This window comes from Lactuca sativa, chromosome 9, assembly GCF_002870075.4.
Source record: "Lactuca sativa cultivar Salinas chromosome 9, Lsat_Salinas_v11, whole genome shotgun sequence".
Taxonomy (NCBI): domain Eukaryota; kingdom Viridiplantae; phylum Streptophyta; class Magnoliopsida; order Asterales; family Asteraceae; genus Lactuca; species Lactuca sativa.
In genome coordinates, this window is record NC_056631.2 from 159,076,017 (window position 1) to 159,088,923 (window position 12,907).

Consider the following 12,907-nt stretch of genomic DNA (forward strand, 5'->3'; position numbering starts at 1 on the left):
ATAATAAGTAAACCTTTTATTTATTTTAATTGACTCATAATAATAATATTCACAAATAAATGCTATTTATCCGATTTTTTATTATTTTTAGGTGGCTTCATATGTTCATATATTGTGCGTCAAATATGTCACATTGTCGCATGAGCTTTGATAATCGATACTATATGATGACATATCAAATTGATAACCGATTAAATATAATTTTTTGTCTCATTAATATTGTCACCAATAAAGTTGGTGACATAAAATGTATTGGAAAACGATTAGAAACCAAAGAAAGAATTGCAAGTGTGACAATTTATGGTACAAAAGTACAATTAACCCTGAAAAATTTATGTTGTGGGGTTTATAAAAAAGTTAAAACAAAAGGATGTCTTAAAGATTGTCATGTGATAGAGTGATGAAGAAGTTATTATTGGCATTTGTTTGTTAAACCCACGAAAGCAATTCAAAACCCTTGGGTATCATGTGAATTTGAATTTTCTTATTTTTATAGAATTCACCCATTTTAAAATTTTAGTTTTTTTATTATAAATATAATTAATTTTAAGAATTCCAAAACATTAGATTATATAAATCTATTAAATAATATCTTCAGCCCAACAAATAGGAAGAATCAAAGAAAACAATGAAGAAAGTATTTTGACCACGGGGCGGTGGTCAGAGTTTCAAGGATTCTGATGTTTGACTAAAATTCAATATCAAAAACTGAAACGAGAAGCCATCAACAGAGGAAAATATTGTATTTTAATTTTTAAGTAGTGTCTTTATGTGATGAAATTAAAGACGAATAAAATTGCCTATGTTATTGAAAATTTGAAACTAAAAAAGATTTATTCCTGATGCAATATGATTCCCTCCATGTTTTTACTTTCATTCCGGTTAAATGTTTTCCATTAATTCTCGGATTGTGATAAAGATTTTCAATATAACCAATTTTTTTTTTTTTTTTGGGTTTCATGATATTAATTAAATCATAGTTTTTCTAAAAAAAACTATACGTTATAAACTTATAATCATATTTGGATTTTAGTAAGTTCTACAAGCATTCTTTTTTTCTTAAACAAAATTTTAATTAATTACATATAATTGGATTATTGACATGTTCGCCACACAACTTTTAGAAAGGGTGTTATTCTTGTAAGAAAAAGTTCGAAAAAATAAAAGTTTAATTCATCAGTAGAAATTCCTAACTTTTATCATAAACAAAAAACTTTAAATCCATAAATTACTTCAAATCCAAGTCATACAAATAAAAATCACATCCCCTACCAACTTTAACTACTTTGGTCAAATACACCATGTATAAAATAGAGGGAAAACCCATATACAATATTTACATATACAAAAAATCAATATAAAAATTCATTCCTTTGTCACAAACCAACTAAGCATGAAATAATTACCAAACATTTTTCCACAAAATAAGATATATGTAGCTTCGACCTAATTTTACCAAAAATATTCACATCAATAATATATAAACTTCATAACATTACTTTTTTTTATGGAATAATATTTCGTTTCATTACCTTGCTCATTTGATTCCATCCAAAACAAAGACCCTCACAAAATACCTCAAAATCAACCTTCATTACTACCTATAACGAAGATGAGTGCATCAATGACATCATCCCTATAGATTCACTATTAACTATCAAGACATTATAAACTCAAGAAAATAAAAAACCCATCAACTTTTTTGGCAGATTTCATACATCATGATAAGAGAAAATAAACTCTTTTCTCCACCAATGCTAAACTACAACAAACTTAAAAGTGTTAGAAGCACAACAACAAACCAAAGAGTCTACAAAAACAAAATAAAAGAAACCTAAAATCACTACCTACATCCAACAATCACAACTCTTTCTTTCAAATTTCAAATTTCAAATTTCAAATTTCAAGCTCTCAAATCATCTATCTTTCCTTTCCCCTCGACCCCGTTTCTTGATAAACCTAAACAACCACAAAGATTACTTTCGATCACAAACAAAAAAATAACAATAATAACGAAAAAGGTGGAAAGTTTTTTTATTTTTACCTGTTTCTCCTCTTCTGTAAGAGTGTTCCATAGAACTTGAATTCTTTTACGGATGACATTTTCTTGACCATGATACAACGGTTTTAACCTGACATAATGCTCAGTGAAAAACACATCATAGCCACTTGTGTCTACAGCTTCTAAATCAGGGGAAGCTTCCCTTAATGCAAGCTGATATTGATACATATTATTATTATGGCTTCCATGAGAACCCACTGAAGCTTCAGATGGAATATGATAAAGAAACCCTGAAAGCTTTTCAGACCCCATTTCTACACTGACAAGATAACCATGTTCAAATCTGTTATCAATTGTCCCAGTTACTTCTCCACCTACTTCAACAACTCGCCTTCCTGCAAAAAAAGAAAAAAAAAATTAATTATTTTCTTGATTTTTTTTAAGTCAATAAGATGTTTAATGGGAAAGAAATAAAGATTGAATCTTTCATGGTAACCTGACCAGAAAAGAGATTCTTGAGAGAGCCAGAGACTGAGCCATCCGTTAGCCTGTTTGTAACATCTGTTGGGAAGGAAGGGCGATTTGGTCATAAAGTTTTTATGTTGAATAAATTTGGGCAAATTACATAAAACTCACTATATTTGGGCAAATCACATAAGTTTTACAATTTTTTCTAAGGTTAATCTCAAAAAAGACCTTATATTTTGTGTTTTTTACGGATTAAACCTCAAAAAAAATTGCCTGAAAAAACCTTGTATTTTTTCATTTTTTCGATCTTGCCCTTTTAGTCATTTTTTTTTCTAAAAAATTGTAAAATGTGAGGGTTTTTTCGAGAAAAACTAAAAAAGTGGAGGGTTTATCTGGAAGCATTTAGAAGTTTGAGGGTTTTTTTCCGAAAAAAATTACAACGTTGAGGGCTTTTCCGGAAAAAATTGAAAAAAAAATACAAGGTCTTTTTCAAGCAAAAAAAATTTCAAGGTTTAATCCGGAAAAAACAAAAAATATAAGGTCTTTTTTGAAATTAACCCTTTTTCTATGTTGACACGCTATTAAATTGGTCACAATAGAAAACTCTCTCAAAGTTTAGTGGCAAAAATGAAAATTTTGACACTAAGGGGCTAATTGATATGCCTCTTACTGAGACTGAGTCTGATTGTTTGATATCACACTTAGAAGCCTCTTACTCAGACTTGGCTCCTCTGAATTGTCAACCGAGTCTGACTCAGTCAACAACTATCAAACAGACCCTAAATTTTATATTGTGACCACTTTAACCTAACGAAATTGAAATACAATACAAAAATGGCCAAAAGATAGTGGCTTTTATCAATTTTGCCCAATGATGTAAAAAATGCAGTCATAAAGTATGAAATTTATACCAGGTGGAATTATGGAGGGAGTTTTCTTGCGAAAGTAATAAACTTGTTCAAAATGATAAAGTAAAGAAAGATAATATTTTCTCAACACAAAAGACGCGTTTGTGATTGTGGGACCAAATTTGAACACAGCCATGACTTCCTTCCATCTTCGGTCACTAACAATCTGTAAATTAAAAGGTATGTCATTTTTGTGATTTATATTTTATAATAAAGAAAGAAAAGAAATGTTTTGTTTTGTGATTGCTATAATGTTTTATTAAAAGGAATTTGAATGAATGATACCTTTTCGATTCCACCTCGTGATGTAACCTCTATAAATAGCCTGTGAAGATCTAAAGACTTCCCTCCAATGATAGGGATCCTAAGCATTTTAATAAAAAGATAAATAACATCTTATGAAATTACCTAGATAACCTTTACCAGAATGTCATACACTATTCATAAAGTCAATTCAAAGTATGGTGTTTTGTAGTGAATTGCATTTTTGGTCCTTATAGTATCAAATAGATAAAATGATAGAAATGGTCCCTGTGTGTAAGACAAATTTAAAGAAATGGTCCATGTTTAACAAAATTACAGAAATGGTCCCTCTTGCTGAAAATATTGTTGTTTTAAACAAACTCGATCCATTTTTATTCTTAATGCATTGTTTGCTTCTATATGAAAAATGTGTAGAAGCATTACAAATTAGGGAACAAAAATGTATGTCTGGATAATCTGTTTCTTTTCTAGGCTAAATAAACCCCTTAATGAGAGTATATGACCATTTTTCCTTATATTTCAACAAGCAATTTTATACTATTCATCAATTTTAAGGCGAGAGGAGTTGGGAGAAAAAAGAAGGGCAAATAGGTAAAGTTGATGTCTTAATACATTAAGCCAAGTTTTTTTGGCTTAACCCATGAAGTCATTATATCCCTTGAATTCATAAATTATATCTTTAACTTTGGGTTTTGATAAGTGATTACATATATGACAACTGTTAAGTGTGAAAAAACTATATAGTAGTTCAGGATTGCATGAGTTTTTTCATACATACACAGCTTCTTTGATCTCAATCTAGAACACATGCTACATATGATATGACAAATTAAAACATGAGAAAACAGAAAACAGCAATAGAGAAAAAAATAATATTTCTAGAATTTATGGTTTTCTACTACTATTCACTTTCATACTCACTAAAGATAATTGCAATTATAGGATTCTGTGTTCATAAAACCACAGAAACCTAACAAAAACATAATATAACATCATGAAAGACATAAAAAGGAAACTCTAAAAAGAGACTAGCTATTAAAGATCAAGAAAAAAGGCATTAGACAGAAAATGTAATGAAACGTGAAGTTTATTATCAGACCCCATTAGTTTATATAGTCTACCCTACTTAAATTGAGATAAAAGATCGATGCTTTATACATCAAAACTAATTTAGGCTTTGCATTTTGACCAGACTATACATATATTAAATCGGAAGCCACATCACTAACTGATGGGGTAACGGGGTCTTCAAATTCTTCAATTTTTTCAGGCAATTAAACCTAATTGCGCTATTACTTCACAGATATATCTCAAAACACTTGAATATCAAGAGCAAAATCAAGTTCGCCTCAATTACATACTTCATAACCCTACCAATTTGGTTTTCCCCAAATTAGAAGGCTTTCTCCATGAGAAAACCCCAACCAGACAAACACAGACACACACATAGTAAGGCATCAAAGCTACAATGAAGATCAAAGATCGAATCTTGAAGATGAGTACTGGGAAAAAGGGTAAAAGTAATTCAAAGAAATCTCGAAACGAAATCAGCAAAAAATGCAATTAATAATCAAAAGGAGGTAAACAATAAACAATGTGTTGGTACTTACTTGAACTTGGTACCAAAAAGCGAGTGAAATGTCTGAAGTTTATCCAAGAAAAATTGAGGGTTTTGAGTGATTTCTTCATAAGACGCCTCTGGGGAAGGATATGAAGTCGTGGGTAAACCGTAACCATTGGTAAAGACGGCAGTTTTTGGGCCGTATGAGAGATGATGAGGGGCCGACATTTTTAATCGGATTCGGAGGTTAAACAAGATTCGATTATATGTGTAATCATACACAATAAGACTAAAAGAGGTGAAGAATTTCGATTAAATGGAAAAATTTAAACGACTGTAGATTTATTTCAGTTTTTTTCATATCACAAGAACGATGAACTCTTCTTTATTGGATACCGTGATTAATATCCACCCTTTGTCTAATAATGCCATGAAACCTACCTTCTTTAAAAAAATATTTTCTTTTAGTTTTTACATGTAAAAAATAAATTAATTTCTGTTTTTAAATTAAATATCAAACTTTGCAGAGTCAGAATTGGTTTGAGTACAGTACACTCATATACCACTTTTAAATAAAACATTAAATTTTGGAGGGTTATTGGTCAAAGCTACCCGTCTTCCGGTCTTCCCTTATATATTTAGAATATTTAAGGTTTCTTTTCCTTTATTCCGATGTAGACTTTTGATGTGTCCACATTTCTTTTTTATTTTGTTTTTTTTCTTTATGAAAGACATGAATTAGATAATATATTTGTTTTTTTTTAGTTTGGTATGCTTTTGAATCGAAATCTTCCTAAAAAAATTAAATTTTGATCTCATATATTAGAAAGTCATATCTTTTTTTTTTAACATATGTGAATACTTTCCTCTCCAGTACGATTACATTTTCGTGATTTGTTTATATGTTTATAAGTAATGATTTCCTAATCGTCTTGCATGATTATGGAGGGATTTTTGTATAAATGAGCCATTTCATTGTTAAAATATTGATTAGAAATCAGTTTTAGATACAATTTGTGGAAAAATATCATTGTTTATCAAGAGTAGCTAGCATGCAGTGTCATGCATTGAAGTGCTATGAGTTGCTATTTCCTATAATTAATCCATGCTGATGTACAACATTTTAGTGATAATTTGATGAGACTGACATACTTGACTTGTGCTTGTTTATGTCCTTGTCAGGAGCTATCTATTAAACAAATGTATGGTGAACGAGCGAAATTCCAAGAATGCTCTAATTCAGACTTTGACCAATTTTATTTCTAGTTTTCTCTATAGTTCTAAGGTTATTAGATAAAAGGATTCCGTAATAACAACAATACTTTGATATTATTGTTTGGGGTTATACCAATTCAAAAGTGGGATAAGATTTGATTTGGATTTCAGGCCTAATCCAAAATCATAAACACCTAATACCTTTGTGAAGTTTTGTGTTCTTGAGAGACAAAATATTTTTTATGATCAATTTTGTGTATAAGAAAGTTCAACCATTTTCTTGAAACATTCACATCCTATTTATACATGAAGGAAAAGTAGTTAAAATCGTTTTGCATCCAAAAATGGCACCTTCGATCTGGTCACCTGACTTTGTTACTGTGAATTTGTAATTGTTGGTACTATATTACCATCTTCGATCACAAAACAACAACGTTTTTTAGCATCAGCAAACAATTCAATCCAGGAGATTAATCATATCATCATGGAGGAGTAAATTATATTTCTATCATCAAAAAGAGGTGTGTTTGTTGAAGGGGTTTTTTAATCAGGGATTGGATTTGCTCTTAGATTTCCCTTCATTTAGATAATCAATATTTCTATCATCAAGCTTGAAGATTGGTTAAATTCTCAAGCCTCATTGGTGCAAATCAAAACTCCTTTTTTTTTGGCCACCAGGTATTCGATAAAATATCTAAATGAGTTTTTCAAGTGTTGAAGCCATTTTAGGACTCAAGAAGATGTAAAGTCTCTTCACGGTGTGGTTTTACTTTGTGCACTCCAACCTTTTGTTGGAGTATCACATTTTACTTTGGATTTCTTCTTCTCATTTCGAGCCTCCCCTTGAGGCTTATAAGATTTGTTTGTGTGTTTATGGCATCTTCTCATACATATGCGAGCGGAACTTGGTAGTGTCCTTTTCAGGGGTTTCATTGCTGCCCGAACGGTGAAGTATGCGGTTAGGGGATTTCCCGTATGATTTCTCATATCAAAAGCTTACACCTCCATACGGATGAGTGTAGCGTTGTGTTGCGAGAGGCTATTTCTTTAGACTTCGGACTGTTTATGTCAGTGGTAACAACATTGACGGAGTTTGGTCAATGGATATGTGGAGATTGTATGAGTATACACGCCTTAAGTCACTTGTGTCGCCACTCAAATGGTCTTGTTAAATTTAATGGTGATGTTGATGACATGAGCGGACATAGTTTCGGTATTCAAAAGTCGTCACCCAATGAACCGGAGGCCGACCTCAATACGGGGTTGGTGTTGGATACTCAGCTCCTTGATCTTGTGTTTAAGCTACCTATCACCACAGTCAAAAGCATCCTTCATAATTGTCGTATGCCTTTCTCTCAGGCTTTGAAAGCAGCGCTTTCCAAGGTGGATGCTCATCCCAAACCGTTGAAGCGTGGGTTACATTGTTACTTATTCCTAAATGTATTGTTCAAGTGTTTAGACCCAAGAATAGGCAAGAAAGCAGGTCTGGGAACAGGAAGTCCTTGCAACATCATAACATCCTAAGCGCATTAGTTACTTGGGGTACAAAAGATGGTATAGCCAAGCTTTTTAAAAACTTGGTTCATAATGCAACGCTGGAGCAACTAGGCAAAAAAGAAGAGTACATTCAAGAGGATAGAACATGGGGCGACATCAACGTCAGAAAATGTCTTTGTAAGGTGGCAGATGGGCATTTCACGACAACAGTGAAAGTATTATGTTCCTAGAGGGTTGCTCCATACGGGGATGCTACCATGAAGGCATTGGAGGATAAGCATCCACACAAGCCACCACTATCCATGTCGAGTATCATGTGTTCTGTACCTTTCATTGTGGTGGATATTGACAATGTCCTTGGGGGGCATTTAATCATTCCCTAAAGGAACTTCATGTGGGAGAGATGGGTTGAGAGCTCAACACATTTTAGATGCTCTTTGTGGGGAAGGTTCAGCTATAGCCAAAGACCTCCTACGTGTTATTACATGTGTAGTTAATCTATGGCTAGGGGAAAATGCCCTTCGAGTTTGGCAGAATTTGTTGCCTCAGCTCCTTTTACACTACTCTTAAAACCTGAAAGGGAATATGACCTATTGTAGTAGGCACTATATGGAGACGTTTGGTTTCCAAGTTGGCTATGGAAGGTGTTGGCAAAGAAATGGCCAAGTATCTCAATGATTTTCAGTTTGGGTTCGGGGTGTCGGGTGGCGCTGAAGTCGTATTACATAGCGCTAATTGGGTGTTGAGTGAGCGCCAAAATGATGGGTCTCTCTCCATGCTTACCGTGGACTTATCCAATGACTTTAACCTTGTTTACAGATCCGCATTACTTCATGAGGTCAAATTGACGTGCCCTTCTATATCCTTGTAGGTAGAATTCCTATATGGTCAAGCAGCAAGGTTATATCTAGGAAACATATATATTTGGTCTACTATTGGAGTTCAGCAAAGAGACCGCTTGGGACGACTTTTCTTTGACCTTGTGTTCCACCCGCTCTTATATAATATTAGAGACAATTGCAAGCTTCTTCTCCATGCATGATACCTTAATGATGGCACACTTATTAGAGATTCTGAGGAGGTGGCCAAAGCGTTAGACATCATTAAGGTTATTGGCCCAAAATTGGGACTTTGGTTGAATATCAAGAAAACGGAGCTCTTTTGGCCCTCGTGTGATGGTAAGAAGCTACATAAGGGGCTATTCCTGGTTGGCATCGAGAGGCCGCCATAGGAGGTGAAACTTCTCGGGAGAGCTGTTAGTATAGATGCTAGTTTCATTAGCAGCTTAGCCATAAAGAGAGCTGAAAGCATTCTGAAATTGATGCGTCTTCTTCCATAATTGCCTGATCCGCAGAGTGAGTTCCTTTTACTTCAGTCTTTTATGGGTATTGCTAAACTTTTCTTTGGGACTGACAATCCCATATCCCGATTGTTAGCTACAGTCAGGTCGGCAGGTCTGGGATGACAAATGTCTTTAACGTTTCGATGCTTGAAAAACATCGTAATCGGGCCGAATGTGTCGGTATGGTTATAAAAACTCACAAAGAGAAAACAACGACATATTTACGAATAATATATTATCAAATAATCATAATTGATTATTAACCTTACATTTGAATTTCAGAGCAAATATACTTTCAAAGGTTTTATTTAAATATAAAGTATATTACATTGTTTTTCTAGTACATAAGTTCTAGATTTACACGCAGTTACATGAAGAACAAAACTCTACACTATTTACCGATATGGTACAAACAAAAGTTCAGAATAACATATATTAAGTATTCTTATTACTAAAGTCTATGATCACTTAATGTATGCGTTAGGATTCTACATAATGAAGATCTGATATGAGGTGGAATGTGTGGTTTCCGCCTTTCTTTCTGTTCCTTGTTTGGTTGTGGGCTTAAGGCAGAATCACCCAATTGACTGTCCGTTCAATTTTGCTTATATATAATTTGTATATACTAAGTAATCATAGGAGGTAACAGTACGGGTCATACCAATTACATGAATCAGAACCTTGAATCACAGATTATAAATATAAAGAAACTTATACTTTTTGGTTTCAAAGTACTACGATTACATTCCATTTTACTAAGAAAATATTCGATTTTCTGGAGGAACACACGAACATTTTCAAAGAACAAAGAACATATCATTTCCAACAAAATACTTATGAACTCACAAACTTTAATGTTGACGCTTTTTCAAACCACTTGTATTCTCAGGAAAGTTTAGTAGACAGGTACCCACTCCCAGGCGTTACGAAGACGGAGCATAGTAGCATCACGTTTTACCTTTTATTATAGTTTTAATGTTAAACAAGTAATGTTTTGAACACAATGTAAATACTTTGTTATTAATACAATGGTTGTTGTTGCTTTGATTACTATTATACAATTGTTGTGATACTGTACATGACGTCCTCCGCCCCCGAACATTTCTGCTGTTCCGGTTTGGGGGTGTGATAGTTCTATATCAGAGCATTGTTTATAGTGATCTAAGTATATCAACCTCTAGAAGATATACAACTATACATACAATGGGGCCGAAGTGCTCTAACTAAAAGTATACTTTTAAAATATAAATATTTTACAATAAGTATACGAACAAGTATACATACTAAGAACAAGTATCACAAGAAGAACAAAACAAAAGTATTTAGATGTTGGACACTATAGTCAAACCTAGACAATTATGTAATCATATATGGGATAAATATAGCCTGATCAACTATATTTATTTGAGATACGACCAACATGTGTTTGGGAGTGATAGTGGTGTTGCAACAAGTCTAAAACTTACCAACTCTATATACAAATGAATACTAGAACCAAACATAAAGTTTAAAATACTATAGCAATATTTTATGATACTATACAATAACTACAAGTCTAGAAACTTATCAACTTTATATACCAAGAAGCTCTAAAATCAAATATATAATTAAAATACTATAGGAGTATTTTAACTACAATAACTAACTTATGTGAAAACTAAAAGACCTTTACTGGTAAGTATATAATTATTGAGCGTATACGTTAAGGTTATATATAATTGAGATTTTATAGACTTAGAATTTGTGATTTTCACTCTACTTCATGTTCCTTGTTTGGTTGTAGTTTTAGAGTAGGATCACTTATTCGAAGGTCTATTTGATCTTAGTTATATATACATATTTGGCGATTTCAACCCCTTTTTCACCGAATATTTTATTTTTAACCCTTGTTTAAATAAAATGACATTTTTGGTCCTTTTTGGTGAAAATAACGTTTTTAGCCCATTAGACCATTAACTTAGCATTTTCGGCCCAATTACAAATTTTTTTTACAATTTCGGTCCAAAATACATTTATTGGCATTTCCATCCCTTATTTTGTAAAAATTTATATTTTTGACCCAATTTTCCGAAAACTTTACATTTTTGGCCCAATTTAGAAATAGGTGTCATTTTTAGCCTATATTTTTGTTTATTTCCTGTTTTTGGCTCAAGTTTTGATTAAATAACATTTTAACCCCTAAAAACTCACATTTTTTGCATTTTGGGCCCAAAAACTGTAAGGCCCAATTTTTAAGCTCATTATGCTAAAATTTACCCCTTTGGTCCTTTCAAAAGTGTTATTATCATAAAAACCCAATTTTATGCAAATATGACCTTTTTGATCCTTATGAAAACCGTAAGTGGCAAAATTTTCCTAAATCTTTTGTTTACTTGTCAAAAATGATCCTTATACAAGATCTTTGTTTTGTTCTTCACATCTTAGGTATGCATAACACTTTTATCCTTGTATGATGTTTAGAGTGTTTTAGTTTATGAATCTCGCCCATTTTTGTTAGAGTATTCGAGATTCAACAAGATTTATCACATAATCACAACATAAACCAAGAAAATCACACATAACATGCATAAATACATAAATCTACACATAAACACTTGTATTCTCCCCCAAAAACATGTAAAAACCGAAAACAAGGGGGTATTCTTGGTTTTTGAAGAAGAAATGGAGAGATCTTGGCCTTTAGCAAGCTTTCTTGAGTGATTTTCGAACTTAGGAAGTTTCTAAGAGCTTGATCACAAACAATTGTTTAGAAGGAGTGTTATAACATGAAAATGAAGTTGTAGAACTTGGTTATATAAGGACTTACCAAGGATTGATGATTTAAATGAAAATCTTTTGAAGACACACACAAAAACTCGAAAGTTTAGAGGAAACGAGGAGTGTTCTTGAGAGGATTCTTGAGAGAATTTTGAAAAGAAATGAAGGTGGTGGGGTGTTGGTATTGGCTGAGAGTAATAAGGAGAGGAGAGAAGAAAGATTTTTGCATGGTGGTTAATAAACTTCTTGGATACATGTGATTATCTATATGTATGTTAGATAATTATGTGTTGTCATGATATTAATTTATCCTTCTTTCATCTCATTCTTTTTTTTTACTCTTTGGGCCAAGAATGGAATCAATGAATGAAGATGAAATGGATTTGGGCTCAAATCCTTGGCTTTGTTCGAATTTCATGGGCCCAATATTATTTTTTGGCCCATTGGGCCCATTAGATGGTTTACGTCCCATTTGAATGAAAGAAAGGGAGTTTATGACCCATTAAGGCCCATTAGGGTTAGAATGAATCATTTTAGGCCCATATGGTCCAAAATGTTATAAATTTATGAATTGGGTCTATTTAGAATCGAGATAGGGTTTCTAAGCCCAATATAGTTGAAGTGAATGCTTATTGGTCCATTAGGCCCAATAAGAAAATCCTAGTCCATAAAGAACTTGAACCGGGATTTTTAGGGTTTTCGACTCCCAATTGGCTTTTTGAAATGTTTTGCATAGAGTCTTGAACTACAATTGTGGATCCTGACTAAGTTTGTTGTCATAGAATGAACATAATGTATGATAACAAGTTAGAGTTACAAATATTATCATAGATGACATTTATTTACATGACCACAGAATTTCCTGGCTAAAATGCCAGTTGTGACATCATCCC

General features: G+C 32.7%; 1 protein-coding gene across 1 annotated transcript; it reads right to left on the bottom strand.

The window, feature by feature from the left end:
- Positions 1-1,682: 1,682 nt before the first annotated feature.
- Positions 1,683-5,593, bottom strand: LOC111897984 (high mobility group B protein 10). The gene is made up of 6 exons (XM_023893933.3): positions 5,253-5,593; positions 3,664-3,742; positions 3,382-3,544; positions 2,504-2,563; positions 2,045-2,397; positions 1,683-1,959 (listed from the first exon to the last, which is right to left on the bottom strand). The coding sequence occupies exons 1-6, from the start codon at positions 5,429-5,431 to the stop codon at positions 1,921-1,923; spliced, it is 873 nt and encodes a 290-aa protein (XP_023749701.1). The 5' UTR covers positions 5,432-5,593; the 3' UTR covers positions 1,683-1,920.
- Positions 5,594-12,907: the final 7,314 nt, after the last annotated feature.

Coding starts and splice junctions, on each gene's coding strand:
- LOC111897984 (XM_023893933.3), bottom strand. CDS start 5,431: ATGTCGGCCCCTCATCATCTCTCATACGGCCCAAAAACTGCCGTCTTT. Junction 3,743..5,252: donor CTTTTTGGTACCAAGTTCAA/GTAAGTACCAAC, acceptor TAAAATGCTTAG/GATCCCTATCATTGGAGGGA. Junction 1,960..2,044: donor TTACAGAAGAGGAGAAACAG/GTAAAAATAAAA, acceptor GTGGTTGTTTAG/GTTTATCAAGAAACGGGGTC.